This window comes from Podarcis liolepis (genome assembly GCF_965112155.1).
Source record: "Podarcis liolepis genome assembly, chromosome: 2".
In the NCBI taxonomy this organism is placed as follows: Eukaryota; Metazoa; Chordata; class Lepidosauria; order Squamata; family Lacertidae; genus Podarcis; species Podarcis liolepis.
The window spans coordinates 69,684,272-69,703,231 of NC_139555.1; the positions used below are offsets into that span (position 1 = coordinate 69,684,272).

At 40.3% G+C, this 18,960-nt stretch overlaps 1 protein-coding gene across 6 annotated transcripts in view; it reads left to right on the top strand.

Moving 5' to 3' along the window:
• KDM3B (lysine demethylase 3B) overlaps positions 1 to 18,351 on the top strand; it is a 36,762-nt gene extending 18,411 nt beyond the window's left edge. For 3 of the 6 annotated variants that reach the window (XM_083488591.1, XM_083488589.1, XM_083488593.1), the window contains 15 exons: positions 1,209 to 1,423; positions 2,929 to 3,081; positions 4,551 to 4,658; positions 5,493 to 5,620; positions 6,304 to 6,586; positions 7,872 to 8,128; positions 8,863 to 9,129; positions 10,284 to 10,455; positions 10,705 to 10,795; positions 10,902 to 11,032; positions 12,432 to 12,551; positions 13,275 to 13,414; positions 13,749 to 13,925; positions 16,035 to 16,169; positions 17,116 to 18,351. In XM_083488591.1, the coding sequence (XP_083344717.1) occupies positions 1,209 to 1,423; positions 2,929 to 3,081; positions 4,551 to 4,658; positions 5,493 to 5,620; positions 6,304 to 6,586; positions 7,872 to 8,128; positions 8,863 to 9,129; positions 10,284 to 10,455; positions 10,705 to 10,795; positions 10,902 to 11,032; positions 12,432 to 12,551; positions 13,275 to 13,414; positions 13,749 to 13,925; positions 16,035 to 16,169; positions 17,116 to 17,196 (2,458 nt within the window). In that variant the 3' untranslated portion in view covers positions 17,197 to 18,351. The remainder of the gene's footprint in view (positions 1 to 1,208; positions 1,424 to 2,928; positions 3,082 to 4,550; positions 4,659 to 5,492; positions 5,621 to 6,303; positions 6,587 to 7,871; positions 8,129 to 8,862; positions 9,130 to 10,283; positions 10,456 to 10,704; positions 10,796 to 10,901; positions 11,033 to 12,431; positions 12,552 to 13,274; positions 13,415 to 13,748; positions 13,926 to 16,034; positions 16,170 to 17,115) is intronic. The other 3 variants (XM_083488592.1, XM_083488590.1, XM_083488594.1) reach the window with 1 other exon arrangement.
• The last annotated feature ends 609 nt before the right edge of the window (positions 18,352 to 18,960 follow it).

Consider the following 18,960-nt stretch of genomic DNA (forward strand, 5'->3'; position numbering starts at 1 on the left):
TGAAAAATAGACATCTGTTTCATGAGAGGGTGGTTATATGCAGGCATTTTGGAAACTGTATGAGTCTGGCCTCACAGAGCTTTAGATTTTAGTGTGCATTCGTGAAGGATGTTAATTGTATAAGACACTAATATATATAAAGGACTAAGTTGCTTGGCAGGATGTCAATGTTACAGAAATGTGGTTAAACTGGGTTGGAACTAGTTGAAGTGGCAAAAGATCATGAATTCATAAAACCCACAGTGATGCGTACCCTGCTTTAAACCATACTTCTCTGTACGTGTGAGTGCATGTTGTGCTGTTGAGTATCTGTTAACTCATTTGTGATATAATGAAGAAAAGCGTGGGGAAAATAGTAATTGTTATTACGAATTTTGCCTTCTAAAAATGGTGGTGTGCAAAATAAAGAAAATAGTTGATTATAATGTTTGTGCATCCTAAATAATATTGCCTCTTTTTGTTTTGTTTTTAAGAATCCCTCTGAGGCAGGGGGAAAGCATTGCTCAATAGCAGGACATCAGCTGTACATGCAGAAATCCCCACGTTAAATTTCCAGTTAAGACTAGCCTAGATTTTGGGGGTAGGAGCTGTTTATGCAGAGTGAGTGAGGTGTTGACCAAGGGCTAACCATTTTAAGGTAGTTTATATGTTCTCTGAAAGAAATGGTGACAATTTGACAATTTGTTTTGAAATTCAGAGTTCCCCACTTTGTAAGGAGTACTTGCTTCCAAGCCCACTGTCCATTTATTCCCTGCTCTTTAACCAGTTACTGGACCATAATACGATCTGTCATTTTAATCCCATTATTGCTTTGGTTCTCAATAGTTGGTGTAGGGCTTTATCAAAAGTTTCTTGAAAGTGAGTGGACACATCCAGCCCCATGTGCTTATTGGCACTGTCAGATAACTCTAAAAGGTTAGTTTGCAGAAGCCATGCTTGTTATTCAGGAAGTCTTGCTCTTTTATATGCTTGGTAATTTTTATCTTTTAGAAATGCTATCTACCAGTTTTTTTCAGAACAGATGTTAAGCCTACCAGCCTCTAATGATAGTTTCTAACAAAGGTTTCTACAGCACCATGTCTTCAGGAACAAATCTATCAATTGTACTAGTTCTAAAGAATAGCCATGGAGGAAACCTCCATTTCATTTGTGTTTTGAAGAGATTGTAGCTAATGTGCTCTTTTAACTAGCTCATAGTTTTGTTTCAGACTGATATTTACTCGGAAGGGTATACTACGAGTGGAGGGATTCTTGAACCCCCAACAGAGTGACACTGACGCTTTGAGCTTGTGGATCCCGTCTACTGCCCCTGCAGAGGGAATTGACCTGGAAACTTCCAAATACATCCTGGCCAATGTTGGAGACCAGTTTTGTCAGTTAGTTATGTCTGAGAAGGAGGCAATGATGATGGTGGAACCACACCGTAAGTTGGTGTTTTCTTTTTAATCCGTGTGTGTAACTGGAACTCGATTATTGAAGAAAAGATACCCAACCCATTACTCTATGGTTTACTCTGCAAGTATAAGTGGATGGTGTGCCTCTTTCTCACATATTAGTTTTGTCCAGCCAATGATCTAAAGCAGTGGTTTTCAACCAGTGTGCCCTGGCCCCCTGGGGTGCTGCGGGCAACACTGGCCTCTATCCCTCTTTCCTTCCATCTCTACTCTGATGCCGTCTCGTGTCTCTGCTTCCCAAAGGCTTGCTCAGCTGTTTGTTGCAGCTGTCCTGGCTACAGGCTCCGCAGGTGAATGGTGCCTCTGGGGCTAGTCAGGGGGTGCTGGTTGCCAGAAGTTGAGGTGGCCTTGGAGTAAGCAAGCCAGCCAGTCCACCAGCCCTTACTGTTGGGAATGGACAGACAAGTTCTAGGCCCTTGTGGGGCATTGTGAGGAGGCGCGCCTCTTTCGGGCAGGGGAGGCAGCTCAGACACCAGGGGCAGCTGCTGCAGCTGCTCAGAGGACTCCCAGTGAGAAGGGAGAGGGAAGGAGGCTGAGGGAACACTCCACAAGGGAGGGTGTTCAAAAAAGGGTGAGAGGCTGCCAGCTCTGCAGGCAAGGGGTGACATAACTGGGCTCCGGAGCCCCACGGGGCAGGAAGAATGTAACTGGTCAAGGGAGCCGTGCACTGAAAAAGGTTGAAAACCTCTGATCTAAGGGATAGTGATATTCATTTTTCTTTTACATATCACTTCTCTGGAACACATGAAATTTATGAAAATGTCTTAATAAAGCAAACCTTGGCCTACTAATCTGTTAGAGGACCAATTTTCTTAAGTCCCATTTTTGCATTATATGCTGTTATGTAACTAGGTGTGAGTAATTTCCTTAAGTCTTCATATAAAGGAATCTCTTTAAAATTGGCAATAAGAGTATAGGAAGAGCCCTGCAGGATTGGGCCAAAGGCCCATCTAGTCCAGCATCTTGTTCTTACATTAGCTAAACAGATGCCAGTTGGAAGCCCTCAAACCGTACCTGAGTACAACAACACTTTCTCCACTTGTATGCAATTGGTATTCAGGGATATGTTGTCTCCAACGGTGGAGGTGGAACATAGCCTTCATAACTAGTAGCCACAGCTAGGCTTACCCTCCATGAATTTGACTAGTCATTTAAAAACATCCAAGTTGGTAGCCATCGTTGCATCTTGGAAACACCTCTCCCCCCCCCCCCAATGTCTCCAGAATTATTGCATGAATTACCGTATCCTGAATCCAATACTGTAGATGTGTGATCCATGCATTCAAAGAGGCTTTTTCTTGTCTCTCAATACCACCATCACGTCTTTCTCTCAAACACATGTTTTCATTTTGAATTTGAACAACTTTTAATAAATTATTGTAAAACCAGGAAATTGTTGTAAACCAACATTACAGCATAGTTCTAATGTATAATCTGTTAACATGTGCCTCCTTGATTTTATTTATTTTAATAGAGAAAGTAGCCTGGAAGAGAGCTGTACGCGGAGTGAGGGAGATGTGTGATGTATGTGAAACAACACTGTTCAATATTCACTGGGTTTGTCGCAAATGTGGCTTTGGGGTGTGTCTGGACTGTTACCGTCTCAGAAAAAGCCGTCCACGCAGTGGTGAGTACTTGATATTTGTCCAAGAATGCTGTAAAGTTTAGATGGGCATTCTGCTTTTGGTGGTAGGATTGGGGAGGAATTGTTCTGTGTGAAGGCTAAGTGATCAGTTTGCTATGTTGCTAGATAAGATAAAGGATGATATGGATTGAGAGTATTGGCCTAATTTCCTCGGCTGCTGCTTCATCCTCCTGCTTCCTCATGGCAGCATAATACAGAATTACCTTCTATGTTGAGCTTAGCCATGCCTTCAAGAACAGGGATGGCATGTATAGGATCATCATGTAGAATGAGGACAGTTGGAATAAGGAAGAACATAGGGAATCGCAGGGAAAATTCCTAATCTTGCACTAGGGATAGCTTAAATAATTCACCAATGCGTTCTTAAGGAACTTTCAATGTGACACAGTTGACCTTTGGAGTAAAGCATGTCATCTAATTGCTAAAGTAGGCCTTTAGTTATTTTCCAAGTGTCAGGTATTACCATTAAAAAAAACAAGGTTTGGGATATTACAGACCCATCAGCCAGGAGCTAAGAAGGTCTTGTATTGAAATAACTTTGGGTTCTTCCATTTCATGTTTCTTTAGCGGGTGGGGGAGCAAGGGGGAGGTGTGTGAGTCTCTCTCACCCAGCCTCCCTGGAGACAGTTCTGAAGGAAAATAACTTCTGAATAGGTTACAAAAGGCTTTATGGTTGTGATTCATATAACAATCCTTGGCCATGCATAATTTTGCAATACTCTAGGTGTGCTTTTGCTAGTAAAATTGAAGCCCTTGGTGGGGTAGTTTTTACTTCATTAGAGAATGCAAGCCCTTTCAATTCTTTGAAACTAAAACAGGAACTGTGTGATGACTTAGGACAGATGGGAACAAGGGTTTCTGTCTGATTTTTCTATTTTATTCTGTGAACTGTCCCAACCTATCATGTCTTTTGTAAAAAGGAAAATGAATATAATGTTTGAGGCAGGATGTTTCCATCTTTAAGAGGTAATGTGATAATCTAGTGGAAAAGCAAGCACAAGGCTGCACAAATACCCGTTATTGATACACATATAGATTATTGATGCACAAACACATTGCTGAAAGGAGTTGTGGAGAGTTTCAACAGAGCTTGAAAAAACATCTTCCAGTGTGGAAATAGGACAGAATATTGATTCTAGGTTTGTGTGTTCATGTTTTAATCTTGCATACCTAACGGTTGTTGTATTGACACACCTTCCATTAGCACAGCCTTCATTAGCCCTCCAGCTGTTTTGGACTGAAACTCCCATCCAGCTGCGACTGTGTCTGAAGGGTTTTAGTAGCACATTAAGCACCACAACAGACGGCTGTTGCATGTTTTGTTTGACTATGAAGAGAGTGCTCAGCAAAACCTGCCACCTATGAATTTATTAGTTTGAAGCTGTTGTAGTACTGGAACATGCAAGCAAGCATTTGGAAAGTTAAACGATCTAATTGTCTTTCTATTTCAGAGACAGAGGAGATTGGTGATGAAGAGGTTTTTTCATGGTTGAAGTGTGCAAAGGGACAGTCGCATGAACCAGAGAATCTCATGCCAACACAGATAATCCCTGGCACAGGTGAATCTGTTTTCCATGTCCTGTCATGTCTCTCTTCTTTGACAGATTTTATCCCGCTTTTCAGCCACAAAGGTTCCCAGATCAGCTTGCAAATACCAATAATAAGATGGCCTCTGCTCTCAGGCTTACAATCTAAAAGACAAGGGGAAAGGGTTGGAGGGAGGAGGAGAACAGCAACCTTGGGCATGAGTTCATGGTAACAAATTTCTTATCACAATCAGCAGGAATGGAGAACAGTTTGCTGACAGGAGCAAAAAGTTGCCGCTCTCTTAGCTGAGCCAGTGGCATGGCTCTGCTTCCCTCATTGTCCTCCTCTCTGCTACAACAGTTGGTAGAAGCAGCGGCCTAATGGTGCTGTCTTCTCAGCTGAGCTTTATAGGATCCTGCTTCCCTTCACTCCCTCTCTTACAGCCTGAGGTAATGACTGTTGCCACGTCCTTGTTAGGTCGTGGTTCGTTTTTGCCATCAGATCCAGCCACGTGGATTCATTATTTGAATGCATTTTTGTAACAAGAATGCATCTGCAGTTGCAGAGTTCTCATCGCTTACAGGGATGCTTAATAGGTTATTAAAGCTACTTGAGGCAGTTGTTAAAGAGAGTGTCCTAACAATTAGTGTCATTAATAGTATTGTCACAACAAAGGTAATGATTTTTATATGGACAGAGGGTCTCCCTTCCCAGCCTAAAAGCCATACTCTTAAACATAGGTTCACGCTTGTAAAAAGCTAGAAGATCTACCATTTCAGCCCGTAAGCAGGAAGATACCAGTCCTTGCATTTTAAGACTTTCAGATTTTGTTACAAAATTTGATACTAAGGTTTCTCACTTTTCAGCACTCTATAGTATTGGAGACATGGTTCATGCAGCCCGTGGCAAATGGGGAATTAAAGCCAACTGCCCATGTATTAATCGGCAGAATAAATCTGTGCTGCGACCTGCCGTCACCAATGGAATTTCACAGGTATGTGAACTTTTATTATGGCCGAAATCTGTTATGTGATCCTGATAGATATTGTCCACTTACTCTAGGCATCCTGATCTGGGCTGTTGTTTTTAAAAAGAGTTGTTGGTGTTTTGTGTGTTCAAATATTTATTTGCTATTGCTTTGTGCAATTTGAAGTGCTATGTTAATGAAAATGCAGATTATAAAGAAAAAGCCATTACTAAAGATGTTGTATTTCATACTTATTTTGCCTTTTTACATGGCCTCAGATAGTGTGTCTACCAGTGGAATACTTATTTTTTTCTGAGTTTGGAATATACACAACCTGTTAGTGTCAAATGTTTTTTGTTTGTTTTTGAAATTTGATAGAATAATAATGTACCCTGGTCTCCTTATCCAATATATTGGCTTGTATCCAGAATAAGCTCATGTAATGGGTTCATGGAAGCTAAGTCCCCCATCCCCCTATTCCCCATTGCAGCCCTCCACCCCAATGTTCTACCAAGGGTTAGGGAGACCCTTCTGATCTGGGGGGAAGATGGACTGCCTTAAAATATTTTGAGTTTGTCTCATGCTTGTGTCTAGTCTTAATATTGCTAGGTTTTTTAAAAAAAACTTTACATTTGTCTCAGTTGTTTAAAGAAATACTTAAGTTTCAGTTACCACATTTTGACTTCCCCGTGTGTGATCCTCTGTTTCAGCAGCTGCCCAGTATGAATCCCAGTGTATCCACACCTGCAAATGAAAGCGCTTTCTCCAGTGGCACAGGGACAACAGAAGGAGGGCAGACGGACACTAATGTTATTCCTAAGTCTGAAGCTACGGAGGACAAAGCTGAGGAGCCTATAAAGACAGAGGCTCAAGGAACCAGTAACAGTGGGGAGACAAAACCTAATAAGTCACTATGTCCAGAAACAAGTCCCTCTTCAGCGCTGCATTGGCTTGCAGATTTAGCAACACAAAAGGCAAAAGAAGAAACAAAAGGTAAGTTATTGGGGAGCTGAAGATTTTTGCTAGAGAGCAGATTATCACCCTGGAGAGAGAGGGATGTTTTTGAAGATGAGAATTTAGAAGACTGAAAAAACCAGGGACACTCCAAGATGGCTGCTTTTTGCATGTCAAGACACATTGTTTTAATACTCTTGATGTTCATAATCCACACTGGGACTGGCAAACGGATAGTTCTGTGAAGTTTCAAGCGTGCTGAGGGATTAATTTTGGGTATTTAGCTATTCAGGGATGTTTAAAAGATTACAGCACTAATAAAACAAATGCAGCATGTCACTTTCACATACGCTGCAACTGTATTGGAAAAAATACTTTTTAACATCTCTTGTCATTTCACAAGTGCTGACATCATTTATTTGATGTGAGGGGAGTCATATCACATGGAATTCCATGCCTGTCTGAAAATTTGGTAACTAGCCAAACAGTAGTATTGCACCTGCATTTCACATAGAATTGTAGAGTTGGAAGGCACCACAAGGGTAATCTAGTTAACCCCCCGCAATGCAGGAATCTTTTGCCCAACATGGGGCCTGAACTCAAAACCTTGAGATTAAAAGTCTAGGTTATTCTGGACTAACCTATCTGTTTTGGCTTTGTAAAATTGATACATAAATACTTGGTTTTGTCCATTTCTTAGGCCATCTTAGTACATCTTAAACTGGTAAAGAACTTGTGTAAAGGTGTGGTTTGGGTTTTATTTTGCTTGGATTTCATACTGAGGCCTCCTTACTGCATTTTTTTCCTCATGTGTTTAATGATCAAATGTATGAGTGGCTGGTATCTGGATAGCTACTAGGATTTTTTTGTAAATCTTCTGGAAGATTTGTGTCCTAACAAATTTAAACTGATGCCGGCTGGAGCATAGCTAAACCTTTGAAGGTCACACATAAAACACTGGCCCTTTGACATTAAGACATTCCATTCCGTGCTGATTAAAAAAGCAGTCATAAAGTCTCTTGCTTATGATTACAAGAATTGTATCTACAGTTGAAGAATGTCCAAAGATAAACATTAGTATTTATGCAATCTTTTATTTTCTCCTTCCTCTCATACTTGCTATCTTTTCCCAATTACAGCTGCTATTTTGGCTTACTTGTTTTGTCCTCATAAATATTGTAGCGGTAGTTATGATAAGTTTGAAATCTCTTGTTACAATTCATAGTCTCACTTCCCTCCTCTGTGATTGTCAAAATACTTCCTTTGGGGGGGGGGGGCGGAAATATACATCTTCTCATGGTGCCTTTTTTGCTTTTTTTTACAGAAGCTGGATCACTGAGGTCAGTGCTCAATAAAGAATCTCAATCACCTTTTGGATTGGATTCCTTCAACACCAATGCAAAGGCCTCCCCTTTAACTCCAAAGCTTTTTAATAGTCTCTTATTGGGCCCAGTTGCCTCAAGCAACAAGACAGAAGGTTCCAGTCTTCGCGATTTGCTTAACTCCGGGCCTGGAAAGCTGCCTCAGGCTTCACTTGATACAGGCATCCCTTTTCCTCCTGTCTTTTCTGGAGCTTCCACTGTAAGTAATACTATTTTTGTTTAGAGGTATAGATAGTTGCTTCTTTAAAGTGGTATGATCTCTTTCTTCAGTAGGAAAACCTATACTGAACTTTTCAAAATAAGATTTATTTAGGCATATTATTGTTTGTCCACGGGCCCAAAGGTGGGTTCGTGGGAGTGGTTTGGTTCAAGTATACCAAAGAAAGATTTCGAAAATGCCGGAGTGGTCAATTCTGGTACTTTATTATAAGAAGGAAATGTAGACTTACAGTGGAGCCTTTACAGACACAGTGAGAGGTTGACATGAGTAATCCGCACCCAAGCAAACATTTACGGTATACATTCTTTATTCATCAGCACTTTGGCCAAGACGTCCCATAATTTCGCCTGAGCAGATGAGGGCATAAGTGGCAAATATCCAAATCTTACAGGTTGTTCCCCTTTCTGGCCCCAAGCCCACAGATGAACATGCCAATTAGCTTCTATCACAGCAAGTGAATATAAACATATATGAGCTCATTGTTACAACAACTACCAGTTAATTGTGGTGTTATCTTGACTACCCAGATGGCGTTTGCAGAGCTTCTGGAACAGTTCCCCTTTGGTTCAACACATTGTTATTCTTTCCTTGGCATTGTTTTAGCCACTTCAGAAAGTGTTTAGTTGGTTGAAAGATCAGAATCTGTGGCACAGGCAGTATATTCTAATTCTTCACCCAAGACCTGGGTTGCTATGTGGATTTGTGTCTTCTAGGGTGCTAAGAATAAGGCCAGCTTGCCAAATTTCCTTGATCATATTATTGCCTCAGTGGTGGAAAATAAGAAGACGTCTGATGCTGCCAAGCGAGCAAGCAACGTGGCCGATACTCAGAAAGAAGTGAAAGAGATGGTAATGGGATTAAATGTGCTGGACCCACACACTTCCCATTCTTGGCTCTGTGACGGAAGGCTTTTGTGTCTCCATGACCCCAGCAATAAAAACAACTGGAAGATCTTCAGGGAGTGTTGGAAACAGGGCCAGGTAAATAAAAAGTTTGTGTGGACATCCTCTCTGCCTGTGGCAAGATTTTCATTGTACTTAAAAAAACTAGCAGCTATTTAATGATAATTATGTTGGTGCAGACTTTGTTAGTAGTTTAAGGTTGAAGGACAAAACACAGTTAATGGCACTTGTCTATGTGTGATACAAGCACAAAAATTCATTTTTGGAACAGGGTGTGGTATCCTTAGAACCCTGGGATTCAGTTAAATTCCAGCAACAAGTTTTGGGCCCTTATGGTTGGGAAATTGGGCTAGATAGAATACGGATAATGCCTGATGAACATTCAGAACTTGGCTGGGTTGACCAGGATTTCCAGCAGCCAGAAGCTTAGAATTCAGTGCTTCTGTTAAAAAGGTAAATATATTGGGTATTATCAAAAGATGGTCATCAGCCCATAGATTTCAATTTGTATAAAACTAGAATAGCTTTTCTTAGCACAGAAGTTGGACTTTGATTTTTTAATCCGTATATAAATTTACGAAACCTCCCAAAATATTAGAAATACATAATCTATAACATATAATAGTCTTAAAATTTATCACTATAAGGTATTACCTACGTAACTTGAATTTACATTATTTAATTTTTCTTTTTTATATTGTATTTATACAAAATGATATCTTAGCAACCAGAGCATATCTGTTATTACCTCTATTTTGTTGTTTCATACAATCAGTAACTTCCATAGTTGCTTCTGTTTCTGTTGATGCCTGTAATTATTTTTGCTGCTGTTAAAAGGTCTTCTAACTCTGAACGCTCCCTCCTTATAACTTCTTTAAGGCAGCCAAGTAAAATATACAGAGGATTAGTGGAGAATATATGTTTATTTTGTTTATCTGAGTTGCAGCCTTCCTGCAGAAATTGTTGTTGTTTTTCTTCTTAAACAAGTCCATCATTTAGGAATCCATTTTTTAAAAACAAAACGACAACAGCTTGGTCCTTTGCCAACATTTCCATCTGTTACATTTTCAGACCAGAAAATATTTAAAGAATAATACTGGAAACATAGTGGTTTCTTATTTTCATTTTGTCTGGCTATATTTTTATGAAAGATTATACATTAGTAAATAAAAAAATAAAATGCCTTCTGCGAATTGTCATTTTGGAATAATACCTCCTCTTTCTTTTCACAGCCTGTTTTAGTTTCTGGTGTTCATAAGAAGCTGAAGCCTGAGCTCTGGAAACCAGAGGCCTTTAGTCAAGAATTTGGAGATCAGGATGTAGATCTGGTCAATTGTAGGAACTGTGCCATAATCTCAGATGTGAAAGTGCGTGACTTCTGGGATGGCTTTGAGGTCATTTCTAGTAAGTGCCACCTAATTCTGTTGATACTACTTGTGAAAAGTTATCTATCACATCACTGTAGTCTCTGCCCCAACTTATGACACTGTTAATGTCATAGCTGAACAGGAGATTTAAACCCAGATCTCTCATTATGGATTTAGGTTTCATTCTTCCTTCCCCTACTCCCAAAATATCCTGTAGATTTCATAGGAAAAGCAAACTAATAGCGATAGAACGACATACAAGCCAAGTAAAACTATTTCTTTTCAGAGCGTCTAAGATCTGATGATGGACAGCCCATGGTACTGAAGTTAAAGGACTGGCCTCCGGGAGAAGATTTTAGAGACATGATGCCGACAAGGTAAGCTCCCTTGTTGCTCTGGGTCTGGGCCTCTGTGAGAATTGTTGGTGTTCTAGCAATGCTTCTTGCCTTTGCCAGTGTCTAACATGGTACTTGCCCTTTTCAGGTTTGAGGACCTAATGGAGAACCTTCCTCTCCCAGAGTACACTAAGAGGGATGGAAGACTGAATCTGGCATCAAGGTTGCCAAGCTACTTTGTACGACCAGATCTGGGTCCCAAAATGTACAACGCATATGGTATGTAGACCAGGAGAGCATAATTTTGTCCCTACTGATACTTTGTGGCTTATGAAAGTATATGGACTGAGAAGTAAATGAGTGAGATGGATTATTACCCATGTTAGTCATAAAATTAATTTGTTTCATTTAAATCTGTTTGCTTCCAATTAAAAGTATAATGTCATTAGAAGTGGAAGATAATTTGGTAATTGTAGACTAAATGGAATCAGACAGTGTTGTCAGAATCAAAGAGAACTTTGTAAAATGAAATGATGCTGTTCAAATCAGGGAAGAGAACTCAAGGACCCATGCCCATCAGACTGAAGAGCAGATGAGTTTTTACACTAGTTTATGTGGCCATATTCAGTTGCATCCATGTGCTCTTAACCTGTAAAAGGACTGTATTCGTCTTCTCATCCCAACGAGAGAAGCCCCCTGAGATGTGCTGTGATCAGTTTGGAAAATATTTTGCAGATAAAATCACTCACATCTGCTCCAGCTTGGATTCCAGTGTTGGTGCAGATCTGGGTATGGGATTCAGGAGCATCTGCCTGTCCAGTTTTGATGAGCAGCTTTCAACTACTATTTTCCAAACAAATGGATGTGATTCTTGGGAGAAGAATCCTCAACCCTTGCCCATCTTGGCTGTTAAATCTGCCTGGCCCAAGTTCAATAAGCTTTTGCTAGCTGTGGTAAATAGATCACAGCAGAAGGGGCTACTTCCTTAAGGGGCTAAAGGAAGCATTGATCGTCAACTCTGGAAACATGTTTTGATGCCCCCTTGTTCTGTTGGCTTGGGAAAACCTGATGTTTCGGAATAGACTTTGTTATTGGCTGAAGGTGATTGGCCTGGATTTTCCTTTCTGCTGCTGTTTCTAGGACACCTATTAAGAGCTGAGTTCTTAGTGGTTTTTCTGTGTGCATTTTATTTTTATCAGGTTGTGTACCACTTCGAGTGTGGTAGTGGCCATGTTAAAAAATATTCAATAAAGTGCATTTGTTGATTTGAAGCAGTGGACCATAACATCTGTTTGTACTAAGTGCTGCAATTACAAAGTGATAGGGAGTTTGCACCTTAAGTCTGGCTCCTTTTATAGTTAAACATGCATAGTAGGTGCCCTTATGATGCCCTCCAGATGTTGCTGGACTACATACCCCCTCATCCTTGACATTTGACCTTAATGTCTGGGACTGGTGGGAGTTAAGAATCCAATAACATCTGAAAGACATCATGTTGGCTACCCTTGATATCTAATCAGCAGAGATCAAGTATCTCTGCTACTGTTCACATTATCATGGCTAATAGCTGAATATTCTCTGTGTGGTGATATACTTTGAATGTAGCATAAAAAGCATACCTATAACAAGCAGCTTCAAGCTTGCTGTCATCGTCTCTCTTCTTTGCTGCTTTTCGTAGGACTGATAACGGCAGAAGACAGAAGAGTTGGTACAACCAATCTGCATTTGGATGTGTCAGATGCCGTTAACGTCATGGTGTACGTTGGAATTCCCATTGGGGAAGGTTCTCATGATGATGGTAAACTTCTAAGATGATCTTTTTCAAGATTTAACTTGAAAAACTTCTGAATCTCCCCCTAGATATGCAAAATATTGCTTATATTAGGCCTGCACCATTTAATTTCTTTTTGTTTTGATTTCTTCTCTGTTCTTGTGTTGCTCTTTGCACATTGGTAATACATATTAACAAAGGTAATCAGAGGGGGGGAAAGATAGTGCAGCTGCAAACTGGAATGCCTAGTCATGTGAATTTACTCATGAGTAGATGTATCAGTTTCTCTTCAAATAAGATACCTGTCTAATAATCATGCGGAACATTATAATAAGCAGAGTACTTCTTTGAGGCGCTAACTCTGCCAGGATGAAACTTGGATGTGGAGTCCTGATTGAAAGTATCACCTGTGCACAAATGCAAATGTCACCAGTTTGATGTGTTTCTTAGGTTATATATTTGTGATATATGGATAGTGCAAACATAATATATGATTTTTAGGCATACATAAGCACCTTTGCAAGTTTGAAATGATGTGCTCTTGACAAGCGGAACAAATTTAGTGCTTTTTCCAGAATTACTAAAGATAATATGATTTGGTCCTTTCGAATTTCCTAACTGTCCTGTAACATTAAGTAGGATAACTTTCTTAGATAATTTCTTATGGCTGTAGTTTTGTGCTTCTTTGAATTCATTTGATTGTTACACATTACACTAGAAAGCCATGCAACTTACTGATGTGAATTTCAGAGGTGCTGAAAACGATTGATGAGGGAGATGCTGATGATGTTACAAAACAGCGAATCCATGAAGCAAAGGAGAAGCCTGGAGCACTATGGCACATTTATGCTGCTAAGGATGCTGAGAAGATCAGGGAACTTCTTCGCAAGGTGTGATGGTTGGATGTTTCAGGAGTTTAATATTTCACACATTATTCTATACTTTCTGATAAAACTTGTGTCCCAATATTTTAATTGGACTGCCCTAAAAACCTTGTTGAAGAGTGGAGTATTAATGCCCTAAATAGTCTGGGAATGGACTAGGGCAGCTGTAATACCTGCTATGAGATTTGGATTTTCTCCTGTCATACTTGCTTATTGCCTCAAAGTCCACCTTAGCCAAAGCAAGAATTTCATCATAAAGTAACTTGTGGTTGTTTGCTGAATACAGATTAAGAAGAAATCTGCAAGTAGGGAGCATTAAACTCTGATACATTTGTATTAGGTTGGTGAAGAACAAGGACAAGAAAATCCTCCAGATCATGACCCAATCCATGACCAAAGCTGGTACCTGGACCAGACCCTCCGTAAGCGTCTGTATGAGGAGTATGGAGTACAAGGCTGGGCAATAGTGCAGTTCCTGGGAGATGCTGTATTTATTCCTGCAGGGGCCCCTCACCAGGTGAGTGTGGAGTGCTAGGGCCTGAAAGAGCAGGGTAAAAACTTAAGGGCATAAAACAAGTTGTTCATGGAGCGTTCCAAAAAGAGCACAACTTTAGAATGTGACAGAATTTTCAGAAACATTGTACAATTGGTTAGGTTGGTTTTCCTGAGCTTTTTCTGTTGGGGGGCGGGAACAAGTTTAGAGTACTGAAAACCTGCTGACTGTGCTTGGTGAAATTCTAGAAGCTGAAATAAGGAGAACTCTAGTTCTCAGAAGTGTCAAGTTTCAGAACCTTACTATAGAGTTCCATGTCTACTATTCCTGGGTCTCAAGCTCCATATGTTTTTCTCAAAAATTTATTCCAGTTCTTGAAAGGGTTGGGGGGGGATCCATATTCCTTGAATACTGGAAACTTGAATAATTAAAAGTAAAATATAAGCATATGCTCTTAGCGTGTTTACTTTAGGGTAAATTCACTATCTGGGATTCTTAGGTGAAGGAATAAAATGTTTGTTGTAGATTCTGGGTGCAGCTGGTTATTTGAGTCTCGCAAGGATTCAATAACTTTGTAGTGCCTAGCACCCAGGTGTGAACCAATAATTTGTTTTCAAACTAAAACTGTTCCCTCATCCCAGCTCTGGATCTTGTCTGCTTGCTGCAGTTGTCTCCTTTTATTACTCTTATACCAGGATTGTGGTACCTATGGTGCTCTGAATATTGTTCAATCCTATCAGCTCCACCCAGCATGACCAATGGTCAGGAATTACTGGAGTTGTAGTCCACAAACATGTGGAGAACTGTGGGTTCCTCATTCCTGTTTATACCACTAAACTCTTGTGTATTCTGTGAGCAGAAGAACAGGATATAAATATGTTAAATAAGAATTCAAACTTTATTTACAGTGCAATTCTCCTTGCAAATTTTATCATGCACATCATAAAGCATAGGTGTATGCTAAAGTGGTGATAATTATTTCTGCATGTTTGCCAGTTGTTTCAGGAGGCAGTTAAGCAGCAGATGTCAACTTTATTTTGCCTAATATGCCAAGATATGCACAGGCCTTCTGCTCTCACACGTAGCCTCCTTTTTCCTTCAGTTTGCAGAACACAGCAATTAAAACTCAGAAATCCGCAGTTAACCAGAGTTTGCTGTTCATCTGAACCTGGAAACTGACTCGTGCAAAGTGGCCCCACTAAATTATTCAAGTTTTTCTATCTTTCTCTCATTCACTTGGCACCAAATTCTATGCTAGTCCAGTGAGTCTGTCCGTTTTCAGGAGCAGCTTATGGAGGAACAGTGGGTCTTGGGGGTGGGGAGCCATAAAGCCCTGTTCCAAGAGTCCTTCTCTGGATTGAACCCTACGCCTACCAGTTTCAGAACAGGGCAGGATTTTAAGCCACTATTTAAATATCTTTGTTTCTTCTGAAGCTGGTAACCATAGTTTCTTGGTTTGGATGAAAAAGGAAGTTGGTTAGTTGGAGACTTGCAAGTTGGAGATTGCAGAATGTCATAATGAGAGGAGTGAGGAGGAGTGTGAGCATGGGCAGAAGGTTTTTCTCTGCATCCTGACTTATTTAGCTGAGAGACGATTGCCTGAGCTTGGGCATCTCACCATTTGGTCATCATTCAAGGGACAGTGAGAAATTTGTTTTCCAGAGTGATCCGTCCCACTCCTAACTTTTCTTACCTAACACGGGTTTTTTATTATTCCTATCTTCATTGTGAAGAACTGTTTTTCTCCACTCTTATTTTCTCAGTTTTCTTGATCTTGGTTATTACTGTCATCTTGGTCTTCCTTTAAAAGTATTAACTTGAAGCCTCATCATTTTTTTAAATATAAAATAACCCTAGGGAAAAAAATCACACATTCCCCACACAATCTGGCCTGTATTGATGAAAAACTGTTATTTGACTCATAGTGCGAAGTCATTATTTGAATGGAAGGCAGTTTGGAAAACTTACTTTGAACATCTGATCTCTTTCTACCTGTTAGATGTGGCTAATGAACACATTGAAATAGCATTTACCAATCTTATTTATACTGCAGAAAGCAATATTTTGAATATACATTGGATTGTTGAGTTTTGATGTTTCTCTAGCACCCGGTTCTGTTGCTTATTTTTTCAGGTTCATAATCTGTATAGCTGCATTAAAGTAGCAGAAGATTTTGTATCTCCAGAACATGTGAAACACTGCTTCCGCCTAACCCAGGAGTTCAGGCACCTGTCTAACACTCACACAAACCATGAAGATAAGCTGCAGGTAAGCATCTGTTTTCATGGAACAACCTCTAAAGCACATATCAGATTTGGCGAAAGTATTTGCAAAACTGCATTGGGTTGTTGTTGTTGTTTAGTCGTGTCCGACTCTTTGTGACCCCATGGACCAGAGCACGCCAGGCACTCCTGTCTTCCACATGCATTGGGTTAAATTTGACTAAAGTTATAAGCTAGCTGCTGGTCATGTTAGCTAGGGCTGCCATACATTGGAGGGGGGGGGATTGACGCATGGGAGGGAATTTCTGAAATGTGGTGCTTTGTCCTGGATCTTAGGCAAGTCAATCAAAAAATCATGGGGGTTTGGGGCATTTTTTTATTTAAGAAAAGGTCAATGAACATGGGTTTTGTTTACTTTTTGAAATATGGCAACCCTGTGTTAGCTGAATGCTTATAAAGTGGCTTGAACCTAAAGAAGGGCAAGAAGAACTCCACTGGGGCTTTCCTGTTTCCTCTTCACTGTAGCCCCCTGCACTTTCAAAAGACTCCTCTGGATGCTCTGGAATGGCTTGCAGTAGGTCATAAGGAAGGCTGCCTTGTGGGGGTGCTTTTCCACTAACACACTATACTTTTAGAGGCAATCCAACTTAAACCAGTATCAAAGGCTTAGCCTGTTGCTAAGAAAAGATCATCATAGTAGATGTGTACATGTTTTGCCAAAAATGGGGGGGAGGGCAATTAAGGGGTTCTCCTGACTTTGGTTTGAGAGTAGGGAGATCAGCATTCATATTGGAATGTAATATTTTATTGGATGCTTTTCGAGTTTGATCCAGTATCCTTGTAAGAAGTATTAGCAGCTCAGACACCTTCCCATATTCATTTATGAATACAATGAATTAATAATTGAGAAACTCTGGCTTGTCTTACATAGTAGATGGAAATGACTGTTCAGAGTATTGATTTTCAGTGTCTTCATTTTCTTCTCTTTGCAGGTGAAGAACATTATCTACCATGCAGTGAAAGATGCTGTTGGCACACTAAAGGCTCACGAGTCCAAACTGGCTAGGTCGTAGGAACTGGTGATTCCAAACACCCCCCCCCCTCTGGAGTCATTTTTTTGCTCACAGTATAGAAGGGGAGCGCACATACCTGCCTGTGCAGGAGCCAGATGCTTCTCGCTAAGAGATGCCATGGCATTCATTACACTCTCCAGCCACCGTCTTCTATGCTGCCTCAATACTAAGGAAACTAAAGGAAGGTCACTATAACATGCAAAGTTTCCCACCTAATGAAAGGTGCTGTGTCCCTTTCCTGTGGCCTTTTGCAAATTTAAATTGTATGGAAACCATGTGGTGTTCCTGCCTATTATGAATAGAACGTGTGAACCTTTTTCATGCCTAGTTAGTCTTTCCAAGAAGTTAGAAAGAATGATGTGAAGATGGACATTCTCTTGCAGACTTGAGTAGCCAACTCTGAAAGAGTGCGATCACCAGGAGCCTAGCTGCTGAAGCAGATCCTCCTGAGTCTGACACAGGCCAAGGAAAGAAAGATGTTCTTCATGCTCCCTTTTTAAGAGTTCGCTATACACTGTAGAAACGCAGAATCGCAGAGAGAAACCACTTTTTCCCTGATGGCTCCAGGATTTAAAAATGTGTATTTAGTGAAAAACTAGGTTTGTAGTGAAACAGTATTTCATGAAAGTAGATATTTTTAGAATTTGAAATACCACAACTGTTCCTGGGTTACAAGGAAAGGCACATTGTGTTTAGTCTTCCTTTCAGTAAAACCTTTCAAGAAATGATTCTTAGAAATAAATCCAAAATAGCACAATTGGCCAGAGGAGAGCTAAAAGAAATTGACTTCCAACACCAGTTTCCACAAATGCAAGGGGGGGAAAGAACTTTTATGTTTTGGAGATGTTGTACATCTCTCCCTAAACTGGCAAACCAGGTAATAGTTCACCAGTTGTCAGTTCTAGATTGGGACTTATACTTCCCAGAGCTAATTTTCAATATCAGCTTTGTCCAGAAATATTTTCAGTAAAATGTTCCTGCTTGATAGAGTTGTATTCAGAATTGTCACCATTGAACTGATGGATTCCATTGTTTGACTGTACATTGGGACTATATCTACCTTCTATCCAGCTGTACTGTAGTGCCACCTGCAGGCCTGTTAATATGTTCACGGTTATTTCATTTTTTAAAAAATAAAAGTCATTTACTGTAGAATCTTCTTTAAACCTACACTGAATCTGTGCAAGAGGAATTGTGGGTGGGGCTAAAGAAGTGTCTTTGCTTCTGAGCTCCCACTCCTCTCCCATAACTCCTGAGAGCTGCATTCATGCATATTTTTCAGAGGCAACTTCCAAGGTTTGCTGCACCATTTCCCTTCAGTACCTAGTAATAATGATCTTTTTTTCAGGAGGCAGCAAAACTGCAACATGGTTTCAGCAGTGAACCAGTCAAGCAATCCCATGTGTATTTTATTTCTCTTATATGTATGATGTGGTCAAACGTGACCCATGAAACACTCTGGCATAACACAGACTCCACTCCCCAATTCAGAATAGGCTAAACCCTGTAAGAGTTACTATGGGAGAGCAAAAATGTCATAGTTGTAGTCACTTAGAAGAAACCAAGATGTAGCAAACATTGTGTTTTTCCACTTATCTATACCACTCAAACTGGGATAAAGTCTCTGTGTGTGCTTACTCTCAGCTATTTATCTGAATTACAAAGCCCCTTCAAAATGCCTTCAGTTTTCCCTTCACCCACCTGCAAAGTGTTCCTCATCCATTTACAGCTATACCGTAATTTCGTTGGCAATCTCATTTGAAA